The 16,559-nt window shown below is 41.8% G+C and overlaps 1 protein-coding gene across 5 annotated transcripts in view; it reads left to right on the top strand.

The window, feature by feature from the left end:
• The window catches only part of LOC105030209 (6-phosphofructo-2-kinase/fructose-2,6-bisphosphatase), a 67,106-nt gene that overhangs the window by 48,938 nt on the left and 1,609 nt on the right, over window positions 1-16,559 (top strand). For 3 of the 5 annotated variants that reach the window (XM_010903924.3, XM_020046040.2, XM_010903923.3), the window contains 4 exons: window positions 10,229-10,358; window positions 11,230-11,292; window positions 14,937-15,001; window positions 15,287-15,745. In XM_010903924.3, the coding sequence (XP_010902226.1) occupies window positions 10,229-10,358; window positions 11,230-11,292; window positions 14,937-15,001; window positions 15,287-15,346 (318 nt within the window). In that variant the 3' untranslated portion in view covers window positions 15,347-15,745. Of the gene's footprint in view, window positions 1-10,228; window positions 10,359-11,229; window positions 11,293-14,936; window positions 15,002-15,286; window positions 15,746-16,559 lie in introns of those variants that run through there. The other 2 variants (XR_002196702.2, XM_010903925.3) reach the window with 2 other exon arrangements.

Below are 16,559 nucleotides of genomic sequence, written 5' to 3'. Positions count from 1 at the left end.
GGTTGTTTGAAAACCAGTTGCTGGTGGTGTGGCTAAATCATCCATTGTGTCACCAGACTTTTGTTTATACAAATTGATTTTACGTCTTACATGCGCATTTGGAATAGTTGTAAAAGGCATGTTGAGACATGCCATGGCCTCTAAAAACACACCCCACCCCAACGGTCTTCTATCGTCAGCAATTTTATTGGTAGCTGTCACGCTTTTAACAAGATCCAATATGTGCGAGCCCTTGATTATCTCTCCTTTGAAAACAAATTCACCATTTGAATTCCATGAAGTCAAATCTTTAGACCTGTGCATTCTATTAAGAATATATTCAACATTCTTTCTACGCTTCACAGGCACATTATCCAAAATTTCATCAACAAGGTCAACATTTCGGTCAACAGTTTGCTTATTCTCAGTCACGTTTACTACAGCAGACCCGGTCTCAGACCCGGGTAGACTTAAAGTCAGGGTGTTTGTATCAAGCTCACCCTGGCGCACAACAGTCAAAAATCTTTGTAAAATGGCAGAGTATCTTTTAGCTTTCTCATGTAAATCCATATCAGGCTTCAACAGTATATTGCGAATCGATGAGTCCAAATCATTCTCAACAGATTGTCTTACATCGGTGGTAGTCGTTTTGGATTCCCGCAGTTTTTCCAACTGATGTTGTGGCACCAGAAACATTTTCTGAGCATGCTCCATGTTGTTTAACCCTGTCTCGATGCAATTAGACTGGTTAAGAATGGAACTGCAACGCTTAGTAACGGCAGTAGAAAACCTCCAGATTGGTTGATGGTTTTTCTTTTCCGTGCAACTGAAGTGTTCTTTCTAGACATGTATATAATTTTGGCTTTTTGTCTCTTTACTTTTCGGAGCTGCGAATCGGTTAAGGGTATATTACCGCGCCTTAGATTAAGCGCTATTTCACAGAGTGATAGAATGAGGTCGGTGGATGCTGATTCTAAAATAACTTTTCGTTGACTTGCCGGGGCCTTAAATATCATTTTCAAAAGTGGTAAATTTCTACGAATGCGTTTAGACATGATCAAACTTTCTTAGGAACGTACACGACAGGCCAATCCCCTGAAAATAACCCTGTTCTCAGACGGTAGTCTTCTGGTGTTGTAGCTTTAAAGTCAATAAGTAAATAACCAAAAGGCGGATGTGTTGCATCTTTAAAACTCTCCATGAAGAATCGAGAAAGACCGGGGTATATCTGTCTGCCTAAAATACTAATCTGCTGATTGTCGCGGGGGTTTTTAAACAAGATGAGGTAGTTTGTGTTCAAGTTAATAGTTCTACTAGATTTGCCTTTAACAAACATGTTTTGGACGAGGTAAATTGCACTCAGGTTACGGTGGTGTGAATATTGTGTGAAAACTCTCTCCATCTCCAAACTCTCTGATGCACTTTTCATTAAATCGTCAATGATTAAAAGGTTGTTTTTCTGAATCGGTAGCAGATTGTCATCACACAGCGATGTTGGTAGACCTTCTATAAAATGTATCTCCCTTACTTTCAACAGTTCGTCATACAGCGGTTGCCAACATGAATAAACCCAGACGATATTTTGAATTTCTTTGGAGAATACAACCTCTGCATTATCCAACAACATCTTCACAAAATATGTTTTACCAGAGTTACTGGGGCCACTAATGACACAGCTGAACGGGTGTTGTAGTCGCGGGTCAAAACCGCTATCCATCCTAGACTGTGGTTTAGTACCCATAAGGCCTTGTGCTGTAATCAGGGAGCAGTACACGCTTGTTGTACACAACTCTGAAACGCTTAGACACTACTCGGTTTTTCAACGTGAATGTTCTTTTATCTCTAGCAATTGTGTCTGCATTAGCAAGGACATGATCATCATCACCGCCCTCACCCCGTACAAAGTTGTCAACCAGTCGTGTCAGCGTCTCCAAATTAACAATGGTTGTGTTGTAGCTGTTGAGCGTAATGCCTTTTGCTTTGAGACAGGTCAGACCTTTAACGGTTTTGTAACCATATGTCTTTGGCCCACCACTAACAAATTGAGCTATGCTGTCACCATCCGGTAACTCATCGGTCAAGTCACCCAAGAACAGGCCCAGTGGGGGGACCCAATCCCCATGGCGTGTGACAAAGATCACGGAATCAGTGTCTGTGTAGAGTACACGTCTATCCAACTTTTCCAAGAGTGAATACAACTCGAGTCTAGCATAAGCTGTTGTGAACGCGGCAATAAATATGTTGCCGTTACGTGGTTTGATTGGTGTCTGTTTTGTGTAACGCCACTGTACCATCGCAACAGTGTCTGAGATGAACGAGAAATAACCAACATCTATTTCACTGGAAAAAAGGTAGTGGCTAAACTCCTCCGGATCTGTAATTAACATTGTGTTCATAAGGTTAGTCCGCTCACCCATCTTACCCCAAAGACTATTCATTGCCAATTTAGCTAAAGATCGCCTAGCACTGTTTACAACAATGTTTTCCTTGTCAAGCTGCACACCCTCCTTTTCATGATATTCACGGATATACCGGTCTTTAGCCTCATCGTCAACCACAGATGGTGGGAAGCCACTAGCTTCCTGCTTGTGCTTCAGGAATGTTCTCATGTAATCTGCAAAAAGATCATCTGATGTCCTGGTGAAATCCCAGACTTCAAATATTTCCACAATGCGATAACCTTTCTCAACAGCTTTAACCAGCTCAATAGAAACCCAGGTACCGGTTAAAGATCTTTCTGAATCAGTGTGTGAACAATCAGTTACCTGGTTTTCAGACTCTGCACATAATCTACACAATGGAAAGAACAGCTTACCGCCAACCCTGTGTGGTAAAACGGGGTGATAAAGGCCTTTCGGTGGACACACTGTAGCCTTAACAATACCAAAGTAAGTGTCTAGGGGTTTGAAATCTCGAAAGATTATGTCTGGATGCCCAATCGGATAAGTCTTTGTCTTGTTGCAGAATGGGTAAAGACTACAGACATCGTTATACTGAATAGTCTCCCCTTCTCGAGCCGTAAACTTCAGATGAATCGCATTAGTACGACCACCAGAAAGAGCATCCCGAGGGTCAAGGCGCTCTGGAGAACCAAAGGTCTTCAAGAAAGCTTTGACATCTGCGGATGTGTTTTTAAGCCGGTTCCACTCACACTCCCATATGTATTGAACATGTACGTTGTGTTGTTCTTTCAAAGCCTCTAGCTTTGTCAACCATTGCTGGTGCATCAACCCATACTGAATCTTTGTCATTGGATTGATGCTGGTTGAACAATGACACTTTGGGTGACCGTGCCAGAAACAACCTAGAAATTCATAGACCGTGCTAAAACCATCACGTTCAGCATATCCATCAACGTAGTAGGCACCGATTTTCACTTCACCCCTGTTCAGGGCATGCTGTATTGATATATTCTTATCGGAGGCCACATATTCAAGCCACTGGATTGAGCTGTTTGAGAATGTCTTCTGACAACGGTTGTAGTTGTCTGAGGGGACCAATGCAATGGTGTCCTTGGTGAGGAATCTGTTGCAAAAGACTTTCATGCAAGCCGAAGCAATCGTAATTGACCGGAATGGGTCAACACCACCACACTCCAGGAACTCGAGTCTGTAGCGCATACAACCCTCTCTCAAGATGACCACATCATTCACGCAGTAAGCCTTTATTTCATCCTGCATGACAAAGGGGTCTGCGGAAACAGTTGCATACCATTGCAAAAACTCATCTTTTTCTTTAGCCATCATGGTATTCACGCCATAGTAATGCGGTTCCGGATGGGGACCAACATAGTTCTCATTCTCCTTGATGTTAAATTTGTAAGGAAAGTAGCCTTTTTTCGAATCCTTAAAACCCATAGCACGTGGCAAGGCTGACAGCTTCATAGGTAGAAAGCAATGACTATCAATGTATCTCTGATTGAATGTGCTGTCTGTAAAAATCATGAGCTTGCTACCATTAGCAATAAGTGTCGTGCCAATACCATTGTTAGCAAGGTACTGCATCAAGATGTAACCATCGAAACCTTTAGAGTTGTGTGCTATAAATGTGTAGTCATTATATTTCGGTTGCCTAAACTTTTGAAAAAAAGCAGTGACACAACCTTCTCCGGCTGAACACCACATCTTGTTATCAAAGCTTATTGCACACACAAAATTTGCAGTGTGTACACCATTCACCGGATTGGCAATAGTCTCAAAATCATAAAATATGTAGCGCTCACTGGGGTCCTCGGGCTTGGAGGGTTTTATAAAACACTGATGATTCATTTCAAAAGCCAGATCCACATTACAATTGGGGCACATGTTAGCAATGCACCGGTGTGCTTTATAGTGGGTAATACTGACATTGTAATAGCGACCACAATCGACACAGTATTTCTTCTGGTCACACCTGCTAACCCAACGATCCACACTTTTGTGGTGCTTCAAACGTTTATGCTGGCTATAACAAAAATCTGAATAACATATCCTTTTACAGTCAGGGCACTGCTTTGTGTTACGGGGTTGGGTATGACAATCTTCATGAAGACAGACACTACAGCTATGTTTACAACCATGATCACCACGTGTGTTGAAACCGGTATAGCACCAGTCACAAACATAAGACACACCCAGAAAACCCTTCAGATTCATGATACCGTAGAAATGGTTATCGTGTAAGTACATAAAGACAGTTCTAGGGTGGGTTTCCTTGCTGTTTTGAAACTTGGTAAAGTGACCATCCCGTGTTCGGTGAAAGACAACAATTTTACACCCTGTAATTTCTTCAAACCGAACAATATCTGTGAATGACACACATTCATCTAACGCTAAACCAGCCCCCTTATGTAGCTCACGACCACTAACCAGGGCCTCGGGATATGTGTACTGGGGGTTCAACATACCCATCAAACAAACAGAAAAACACGTAGAATCATTATTCACAGCCACATATAAATGTCTTCTTTTTTTATTGATAATCTGATCTATCAACAATGTTTGAGCTTTACGTCGTGGGGCACCACCCTCACGGTTTTTGACAATTTGTACCACCAGTTCTAGTGATTCATCAATCATAAGCTCCGTATTACTCTGCATAACACTTTCAAGTAAATTACCAAACGTGCGTTCATTATATTCATCCGCTCTCATGGTCACATGTACGGGATCTATCAGAGATTCACCAATCAACTCAATCTGTAGACGATCACCGGGGCCTTGTACAAAGTCTGAGGCTCTAACAATCAAAGTATCCAAGCCTGCCATAATACTTGTGTAGAATGTGCCAAAATCACCAACTTCACCAGTATTTTGTAAATTTATCAACTGTCGTAATTCAACATTGTCAAACGCATTACGCTGTATAACTCTAACATCGCCATCACTGCACTGAGTTTGCATCAGAGAGCTCGAAGAAGTGTCAACTAGATCGTGTGAAAAATGGGGGCTACTAAGCTCGGTTAACAAGCCTTGTATCTGAGGATTATTGTGCGCATCGCTGTGTAACAAAGTAGCGGTTGGTTCATTTGTATTTTGGGGTATGGTCGATTGATTATTTGTAGAGGTTGTTGGCTGTTCCGTGTCTGGACTGTCGTTAGCATTATCTTTCGCCATTTCTCTGGTTTAACATGTAAATAACAATCCACTTTTCAGATTTAAATATTCTAACTCAAACACACATTTACATACAGCGCAGTTTTGAAGAGTTGGCTGTATTACCTTCAGCTTTCAAGCCTGAAAGAAAACAAAAATCCCCTCACGCTGTGCAGCCACAAGGAAGGGTATCCGTAACTGACCCCATTGTGGTAATGTACTTTGTATCATCACCCGGCTGTCCTCAATCTGTTGGAATATAGAATGTTGTACCAAGGGTCAGTATGCATAGTCATAATTGTAAATAACACTTTAGAACAAGACTAAAAATGTCTGTAAATAATTAAACTTACACAAAGTATCTGCTCAGGTTGTGTAAGATCACAGTCTGGCCACCCAGTCCAACTGACGCAGATGCCGGTCACTTGAACTAAATACAAATAGGATTAACAAGCGTATACAGGTAATTAAAGCTGATTAACAATAATGTCAAAAGTCTACTTACCAAGATTTGGAGGTCCAAAAATGTGTTTACCAAACACGGTCGGTGTTCAAATCCGCTCAACCTAAACCGGAGATTTAAACAGGCAACATGAAAGACAGCTAAAAATGAATGGATTGCACAATCGTAAAATTGATTTACAAATTCTTAAAAAGTTGCATCACAATTCAAATAAATTACTTCAAATAAAATAACTTGTACTTACAACAGAAACGATATACACCCCGCTTGAAACCCCTGCTGTCTTTTGCGGATGCTGCGGGGTTTAATTACTGTCTTCACATCGCAGCCGGGGCTCCTCCAGCAAGTCACGCCTCTTAAATTTGTCATTGGTTACATGTCATCGTTCTTCACGTTAGATTCAAATTGTGTTAGAACTATACATGCTGCAATGATACAAATTCAGGATAAAACTTAACTATTTAGTTCAGATTTTTGTAGCCACTTGGCAACCAAATATATTGCTATATCACGTCTGGTAGAACAGCCGTTCTCGTTAATTTTCGCGGCTCAGCCTTGACACAAGTCATATAATTGTATATATTAACGATAAACTCATCTGCTTACATATAAACGCTTGCTATTGTCACCATATCGATATTATTCAGTTCAACATTTAACAAACACAGGACCATAATGCAGCAATACAAAATCAGATTTCACGAGTTGTTCATTAAGAGAATGCACCACATCTTCACCCGGAAGTGACAGCATAACCCCATACGAACACAAATACTATAGTATTTTTTTTTTAACCAACGTTTGCCTATTATTAAACATTTCTACCAATGTGTAGAAAACAATCTTGCGTTGATCTCTGTTGTACAATTTCAAAAGACGCCTTTACGAATGTTTTAATTACCTGAAATAACCTATCCTTACCTGTCAACGATTCCCCGTTGTTCATGCAAATTAATACGCGACCTTGCTGGTAACTTTGTAACGTTTTGCCATATAATGCAACTTAGAAGTTAATGCTGACTTAACAATTTTTATTACAAAACTCAACATTGCTCATACATACACTTGTTTTTATTTATAACAATATTTTAAAAATCCCCAACCACGACACAATCTACCTTTGCGAAATGTGTGGTTGGCCCTGGGCCATGGATGCTCCTTCAAAATAAAAGCATTGCTCATGCGATGTTAATTTGCTGTAATTCTGTGTTGGACTACAAACCGTGAGACACGGGATGGTTTCTAACCTGCATATACTACAGTTTGTATTAGTGGTTATTTAGGGAACATTACTACTGGGCAGATATAACCTTGAAGCCCATCTCTTGTTAAAATGTATATTGGGCTGAAAACTATCCGAACTCGTAAGTCCCGTCCCACCCCCTTCTTTATATCTTACAGAAAAACACGTCTCTCACATGTAACTCTGTGTTTGTGGAAAAACACCATGTTACAACCACATTGCAAAACATGGAAGTTTACATCTGTACCACAAGGCATTGGAACCCTGGCCCCCCTTTTGTTTAACAACAAACACCATACCGCTGACACAACACTTATTTACTGCCTGGGAATTTAACATTCCGGAACCCTAAACACCATTTGTTAATCATCAAACATAGCCCACCTGTTTTAACACTAGTCTGGTTTGCTCATCAGGCGTTGTAAAACATCAAACACTGACACATCAATGTAATCATAAATCACAAAGTCACCGGACATGCATACGTCATTCCTGAAGTCCCACCCTAACATACGTCATACCGGAAGTCCCACCCTAACATACGTCATACCGGAAGTCCCACCCTAACATACGTCATACCGGAAGTCCCACCCATGCAAACCGGATGTCCCGCCCACCTGTCACATCAATATGGAAGTCCCGCCCCCTAGGGCCATAAATCACCATTCTGACACAATATACCCTACACTAACTACTCAGGGGTGTCAAAACAGATCCACGGAGGGCCGTATTTCTGCAGGTTTTCGCTCTCACCTTGTAATTAATTGATTCATTAGGTTACTAATTGGTTAGTTTCTACCATCACCTGGTTGTTTAGGTGTGAACTGGGAACCAATTTATAGGAAAAACCACAAACCCAGAGACACACGGTCCTCCATGAAATGGTTTGGACACCCCTGACTTATGTCATGCAATAAAATGCAAGTTAATTATTAAAATATCAAGCAATTTTTTTTTTTTATTCCGTCTGTCACAGTTGAAGTGTACCTATGATAAAAATGACAGACCTCTACATGCTTTGTAAGTAGGAAAACCTGTTAAAACTGAAACTGGGGGGCCAGAAAATTCAGCTGAGGGGGCTAAGCCCCCTCTTGCCCCCTCGTGACGCCGGGCCTGTACTGTTCCAATAATTTCCTTAAGCAGTCTGGGTGGTATAATATCTAGAGGGCAAAAGGAATCTTTTAAATGAGATGTGATATCTAAAAGGACTTCTGAAACAACTGGAGTAAAAGTGTTATGACAAGGGTAAGGAAATTCAATATGGGCAGAGTATAGTTTATCGTAGATCTAATATTAGTAATTTTCTGATATAAGAAAGGTTAAGAACTTTCCCCAGTCTGCAGCAGTTAAGGCCATGTCCTGACTGGTGCTGGATTAACAACACAGTCAATAGTTCTATATAAGAACTTTGGGTTGTGACAGTTTGATGCAATTAGTTCAGAAAAGTACCCAGCCTTCACATCCTAAATAACCTTATTATAAGATAATAGAAGCGCCTTCATTTTTATTTAATGGACATACAGTTTAGTCATTTTCCATTTTCGTTCTGCTTTTCTACAATTCTTAAGGTTTCGTATGTTATCATCTAACCAAAGGTATAATTTTGTTTCAGGCCTTGACCTAAATCTAAAAGGATCAATTTCATCAAGAATGCTTTGACATAGTTTGCTGAATCTATTTAGAGATACTTCAGTATTTAGAGATACTTCAGTATGTGCCATACAGGTTTTCACTATGACCTGGAAAAATAGCAGAACATTTTGAAACTGACTGTGAATGAATAATAAGGGCGAATATTATGATTTTCCCTTTTGGGGAAAACTTTGAGGACATTAAAAACAATACTAAGATGATCAGACACAAAAATATCTTCCTTTACAATTCTTTTACATTTTGGGTCTGTGGATATTAATGCCTCAAGTGGAGGAGTTTAAGTATCTAGAGGTCTTGTTCACGAGTGAGGGAACGATGGAACGGGAGATTGACAGACGGATCGGTGTAGCTTCTGCAGTAATGCGGTCGATGTATCGGTCTGTCGTGGTGAAGAAAGAGTTGAGCCGCAAGGCGAAGCTCTCGATTTACCGGTCAATCTACGTTCCTACTCTCACCTATGGTCATGAGCTTTGGGTCATGACCGAAAGGACAAGATCCTGGATACAGGCGGCCGAAATGAGCTTTCTCCGCAGGGTGGCCGGGCGATCCCTTAGAGATAGGGTGAGAGCTCAGAGTAGAGCCGCTGCTCCTCCACATCGAGAGGGGTCAGCTGAGGTGGCTTGGGCATCTGTTTCGGATGCCTCCGGAACGCCTTCCTGGGAAGGAGTTCCGGTCCCGTCCCACCAGGAGGAGACCCCGGGGAAGACCTAGGACACGCTGGAGGGACTATGTCTCTCGGCTGGCCTGGGAACGCCTCGGTGTCCCCCGGGAAGAGCTGGAGGAAGTGTCTGGGGAGAGGGAAGTCTGGGCATCTCTGCTTAGACTGCTGCCCCCACGACCCGGCCCCGGATGAAGCGGAAGAAGATGGATGGATGGATTGATGGGATATTAATGCCGTTTAGAGTAATTAGCCACATTACATTGTTAAACAAGAAAGCCCATTGAAGATCCAGCTATGGGGGCAAAGCGCCATCTAATGGACAGAGGCTGTTGTGGAGTATCCCATTACATGGCCGTACTGGGTCGACTATATTAAGAAGACATTGACACAGTTATGCTGGTAATCTGTCATCCCCACGCACCAGTTGCCTAAGGCTAACCAACCTAGTCCAGGCAGAATGTCTTCGCCTACCTAAGGTGAACACTAGAAGTCAAGTGTTTTTGCAGTGAGACCCACTCCAACAGCAGGTCTATTTACACAGCCAGGCTATGTACATAATGTGTGTTTGTGTGTGTATACGTGTGTCTTTGTGTGCGTATATGTGTCTTTGTGTGCGTATATATGTGTGTGTTTGTGTGTGTATATATGTGTATTAGTCATATGAGGACCTGGTTCAGAGGTTGGAGCCGGTCATCATGGAACTGGAAAGACAGGAGAATGTTCTGGTGGTGTGTCATCAGGCGGTCATGCGCTGTCTGCTAGCTTACTTCCTGGATAAGAGTGCAGGTATCACCCCTCTACTCACAATCCCATTGCTTCAGACATTACACTACCCATAACCCTGCACTACTAACAACACATCTTCTCATAGTGCCCCGCCTGTAGGCGGGGCACTATGAGGCCTGTGGGCGGGGCACTGTGAGGACTGTGTGTGTTCATTGGAATAAATAACTGATTTCAGCATTGTAATCTCCGACAGAGGAAGCATCTACAGTCCTCACAGTGTGCCAGTCCTCAGTGTCCCAGTCCTCACATTGTCCCAGTTCTCACATTGTCCCAGTTCTCACATTGTCCCAGTTCTCACAGTGTCCCAGTTCTTACAGTGCCCCAGTCCTCACAGTGCCCCGGTCCTCACAGTGCCTCGGTCCTCACAGGGTCCCAGTCCTCATAGTGCCCCGGTCCTCACAGTGCCTTGGTCCTCACAGTGTCCCAGTCCTCACAGTGTCCTAGTTTTCAGTGTCCAAGTCCTCACAATGTCCTAGTTCTCAGTGCCCCCGTCTTCAGTGTCCTAGTTCTCAGTGCCCCAGTCCTCACAGTGCCCCAGTTCTCACAGTGACCTAGTTCTATGTGCCCCAGTCCTCACAGTGCACCAGTCCTCACAATGTCCCAGTTCTCAGTGTACCAGCCTCACAGTGTCCCAGTCCTCCGTGCCCCAGTGCTCACAGTGTCCCAGTTCTCACAGTGTCCTAGTTCTCAGTGTCCCAGTCCTCACAGTACCCCAGTCCTCACAGTGCCCCAGTCCTCACATTTCTCTCCACTCTTCTCTCCCTCCCATCTCGCCTCCTCTTTCACTCTTTTTCTCCCCCATCTCTTACTCCTCCTTCCTTTTGTATCCTCACCATCTCTATCTCCTCCATCACTTTCTTTCTCCCTTCAGCAGAGTTGCCATATCTGAAGTGTCCACTCCACACAGTGCTGAAACTTACGCCAATTGCCTACGGTTAGTCTCACTTTTTCAAACTCTCTCTTGATCATTCCCTCTTTCATTCATCTGCTAACCCTAACCCAATCAACTGTAGCACTGGGGATAATTAATAAAGCAATTGGCTGTAGCCCTGGTGATAATTAATAAACCAATCAGCTGTAACCCTGGTGATAATTAACAAACCAATCAGCTGTAACCCTGGAGATAATGAATAAACCAATCAGCTGTCGCCAGGGTTGGGTAGGTTACTTTTTTTATGTAATCCGTTACAGTTACAAGTTACCTGTCCACATTTGTAATCAGTAACGTAACTTTTTGATTACTCTCATAAGAAGCATTAGAAAACAAATAGTTAATAGCGTATAACTAGTTGAACACCTTTTTAGTTTACATAGCTGGGCAAAAATGGAATTTGCATTTTACCATATGGGTTTTGTACAGAGCCTTTGGAAAGAGTTTCTAAACCATTGCTTTCTACCTTAATTTGACTGGGCTCAATCTCTACATTACATGCTAAAGAGCTGTCAGATATTTAGTCGTTCCAATTATTCCAATGACCCTCGATTTTCCAGAATCTGGCTGTTTATCTGAACATAACCCAATATCTAAGGATGTGTTAGCCTATTCTGTTATTTATGTTTAATTCATGTTTTGAAAAATAAATTGCAATTTCTCAAAAAATCAAGATATCCGTAACTTTTCACGCCTACACTAAATCTGCAGTAGTCTTATGTTTTGCTCCACAACCACCAACATAGACAAAACGATGAAGAAACACCAGGCATGCGAATGCACGATTGCAATCGTGAACATCCACACAAAAATAAGTTTTATTTTTGTAACCTGTGATTATTCGGGCCACCAGCAATGGTTTTTCAAAAACACAAATGAAAGAAATAAACTGAGATCACACACCTGCACTCTTAGCTTTAAGACAATGTCATCAGCTGCCAATGATAACCAATAAACAAAATATTCTGAGATACAAAACAAGCAGAATCTCATGGCCTACCTGTATGGATGGAGTTGAGGTGGTTGCGTCAAATGCATATCATCATCCTCTGGCAGAGTGCTTCCCAACACACCTTTTCTCATAACATATTGTGATTAATTCCATATAAAGATTTATCTTGAAGGCAGCCCATGTTACAGCTATCTAGAGACTGGAAACCCATATTGGGCTACGTGGACATGTTCTAGCCTGGTTTAAATCTTAGTTATCTGAAAGATATCAGTTCGTTAGTGTGGATGGCATATCCTCTGACAAGTCAAAGGTATGCTTTGGTGTTCCTCAAGGCTCGGTTCTGGGCCCATTATTGTTCTCACTATATATGCTCCCTCTGGGCGATGTAATCCGAAATCACAATATTAATTTTCACTGTAATGCTGATGACACAGTTATATATTTCAATGAAGCATGGAGAAGCCCCTAAATTAGCTACTTTGGAAGCATGCGTTTCAGATATTAGGAAGTGGATGACAGAGAATTTCTTGCTCTTAAACTCAAATAAAACAGAAATGCTAGTTTTAGGACCCAAAAAACAAAGAGCGTTGTTAGCAGATCTCACTGTGAACCTCGACGGCTGTAAAAAACCTTGGCGTTTCCCTTGACCCTGACCTCTCCTTTGAAGAACATATAAAATATGTCTCGAGAGTTGCTTATTTTCATCTTCGAAACATTGCAAAAATTAGAAACTTTCTATCAAAAACTGATGCAGAAAAATGAATCCATGCTTCGTTACTTCTAGACTAGATTACTGCAATGCTCTTCTCTCTGGTTATCCGGACAAATTAATAAATAAACTTCAATTAGTGCTGCACACGGCTAATAGAATCCTAACTAGAACAACAAAATTTGAACACATACTAGCGTCCTTATACTGGCTGCCAGTTAGGGTTAGGGCTGATTTTAAGGTTTTACTCTTAACCTATAAATCAATACATGGACTTGCTCCTACTTACCTTGCTGAAATGATCCAGCCATACATACCTACACGTAACCTTAGATCGCAAGATGCAGGCCTTTTAATTGTACCTAGAATTTCTAAACAAACAGCTGGCGGCAGGGCCTTTTCTCATAGAGCTCCACTCCTGTGGAATGATCTGCCAATTAAGGTTAGAAATGCAAACTCAGTGCAAACTTTCAAGTGTCTACTAAAAACTCATCTCTACAGCACGGTTTATAATTAGGTGTAGCCTGGCCCGGGGGCGGGAAGGTGACCAGTAGGCTTGATACTGTCCACCCTTGCTGTCTTGCCAGGTGGGCCCTCGTCGCCACTGGGATGCCCTCCCTCCAATGCCTTTCGGGGGAAGAGTCACTGGCTTGTTGTTGACTCTGTTGCACACTTGTGCAATTGGGTTGTACGCCGCTAGCAATACTCGGCCCTCATTCAGGGGGTTTGCGGTTGGTGGGTGTCCCTTTGGTTGATGCCTGGCAATGTGGGTGGATTGATTTCCTGCCTGTTGGGCCCTGTCCGGGGCCTCCCCCGGATAGGGCCACAATGTCACCGGACCCCCCCGTCTCAGTTCCAAGGTGTTACGCTGCTATATTATTGTGCTGGGGGATATGAAGAATGCACTTCTAACTTTTCTCAGTCTCCTCCAGTTTTACATTTTAGGAGGAGATGAGGTCCTGGTCCACACCTGCGGATTATCTGGTTTGGGGGGCCCATTGCTGTCCCTGTCTTTGTCCAACTGGTCATACTTCTGACCTAGTCTAAAATCAAATAGACTCTGGATTTAGCCCAGAGAAATGTATTTATTATTCCAATTGGACTCTTAATATCTCACCCGGCACAGCCAGAAGAGGACTGGTCACCCCTCTGAGCCTGGGTCCTCTCTAGGTTTCTTCCTAAAATTCGACCTTCTTAGGGAGTTTTTCCTAGCCACTGAAATTCAACACTACTGTTTGCTCCTTGGGGTTTAAGGCCAGGTGTCTCTGTAAAGCACTTTGTGACAACTGCTGTTGTAAAATGGGCTTTATAAATACATTTGATTGATTGATTGATCTAACAAATAGTTGCCTAATCTTCAAAAACATTTCCTGTCTGAGTTGTTCACCTCAACTCTTGGCTGTGATGTTCGGTGCATTTGACAAATAAAGGTGCCTGCACACAGGCACCGGTGATAGTGAATGTCTCAGATTTTCGATTGCTTGCAGCTTGCCACACATTGCCCTACTCCAATTGAAAGTATTTTTGTCGAATAGATAACTAAATCAAATTTAAATGGGTTGGCTAATATTATCGTAGATACACTCTGTACTAATTAAACTTCTTCAGTCACTAAACTGGTTATGTGTGTCCACCATTTCGCTCATGATGATCTCACACACACAACTGAGACGCTCAACTGTTGGTTTAAATAATGATGTTTTTAAAACATTAAATAAAAAAATCAAGTATGCAACCTGTCATAATTATTTCGCGCACCTATTCTTTTTCAACTGAAGTAATCCAAAAGCATCTGTAATCCAATTACAATATTTTTGTTGGTAACATAATGGATTACAGTTATTGTTTGTTTGTAACCTGTTCAATGATCCAACTGTTTCCCCAACTCAGGCTGTAGCCCTGGATACAGTCTCTGCATCTTATTCTCCCATTTATATATTTATTTTATCTCATTCTCTGACTTCCTTTGTCTCACTCTTTTCCTAGGCTGTAGGGTTGAGTCTATCTTCCTCAACATTGAAGCAGTCAATACACACAGAGACAAACCAGTGGTGAGCCCACACCCACACACACTATGGCAGGTGAAAAGGGACTTTAATGAGCTATATAAATGACCAAATGTGTATACCACTATGTATGAGATGGTGTATACGTCTATAGGTGGAACATGCTCCTTCTTGAACCTTCAAACACCTCATCAGTAGATCATATGAAAGTGATGTCCCTACCCCAAACTCTGCCCTGACACAAAACTCACTAAAATTATCTAAAAGGTACACACAGACATAGGCATATACACACAGCATCTCACCCCATGTCTCTATCCATCTGTTCAGAATGTTGATGTGGACAGAGCGCCAAGAGAAGCTCTGCTGACTGTCCCAGACCACACCTAGAGGAGATCACAGGATGAAGAGAGGACAGGACGAATAAAAAGCACAGGACAAAGACAGGAGAGGACATGATGAAAAGGGGACAAGATGAAAAGAGGACAGGATGAAGAGACAAAGCTACAATATTGCAATAAAATAAGGGTACAATCTAGGGGACATTGATGAAGTAGAGACTGAAAAGGAGCTGTAAGAGTGGCTTTTAGAATATGGTGTTTTTGGGAGCAGAGAACATTCCCTCCCTTTGACCTCCATTCAACATTTCATAACCCATCTAGTGTAGAACCTCCACCTACTTTAACCTCTATACAACATTTCATAACCTATCTGAACACTGTGAACAAGTTTAGCACACACAAACATAGAAATCTGAAGTGACATTAAATCATTGCCACCCGTATTCTTCATGTTGTGTCATATCGACTCACTGATCCCGCTTAAGGCTGGACACCATCCACGTTGTATGTAGACTGTTCAGTAAAATAATGATCATCCACGTTGTATGCAGACTGTTCGGGAAAAAAAATTATCATCCATGTTGTATGCAGACTGTTCGGTAAAATAATGATCATCCACGTTGTATGTAGACTGTTCATTAGAATAATTCTAAACTCAATCAATCAATCAAATTGATTTATAAAGCCCTTTTTACATCAGCATTTGTCACAAAATGTTTTTACAAACTGATGAACAGAAAACCATTTAGAGACTATTAACATGTTTTTTTACCCTGTTTTCCCAACTTAATCTGCCAACAGCCCATGCCACTTAGCGTTAGTACCCAAATGGTACCCAGGCACCAATCACTGAATGCATGACATCAATGGATGAATGCGCGATCCTCCCAGATGACTGAAAACTTAATTAGGCTATTATTGAAACATACTATAAACGATATAGGCTACTTATCACACATGTTGAGACCTTCAATACAAACACATTCTTGTATTTTTAAAATTAATTAACCATTTAAAACAAACCAATTCTGTAGTATAATTCACTGAACAGTTTGACCAGTTGGATCACTGAACAGTTTGACCAGTTGGATCACTGAACAGGTTATTTTGTTATTATCTTGTAAAATCTCACATGTCAATAGTTAGCGTGTTCACTATGACAACCAGCCCACAAACCAACCTGACAACCAGCCTCAGCTGACAACCATATGGCTTGACCACATGATCTGAGAAATATACTGAAACTACAGCGATTTCCTTCA

Source organism: Esox lucius, chromosome 4, assembly GCF_011004845.1.
Source record: "Esox lucius isolate fEsoLuc1 chromosome 4, fEsoLuc1.pri, whole genome shotgun sequence".
NCBI lineage: Eukaryota > Metazoa > Chordata > Actinopteri > Esociformes > Esocidae > Esox > Esox lucius.
Note: the sequence above shows the minus strand (reverse complement) of the source record. Positions and strands in the feature narration are given on the sequence as shown.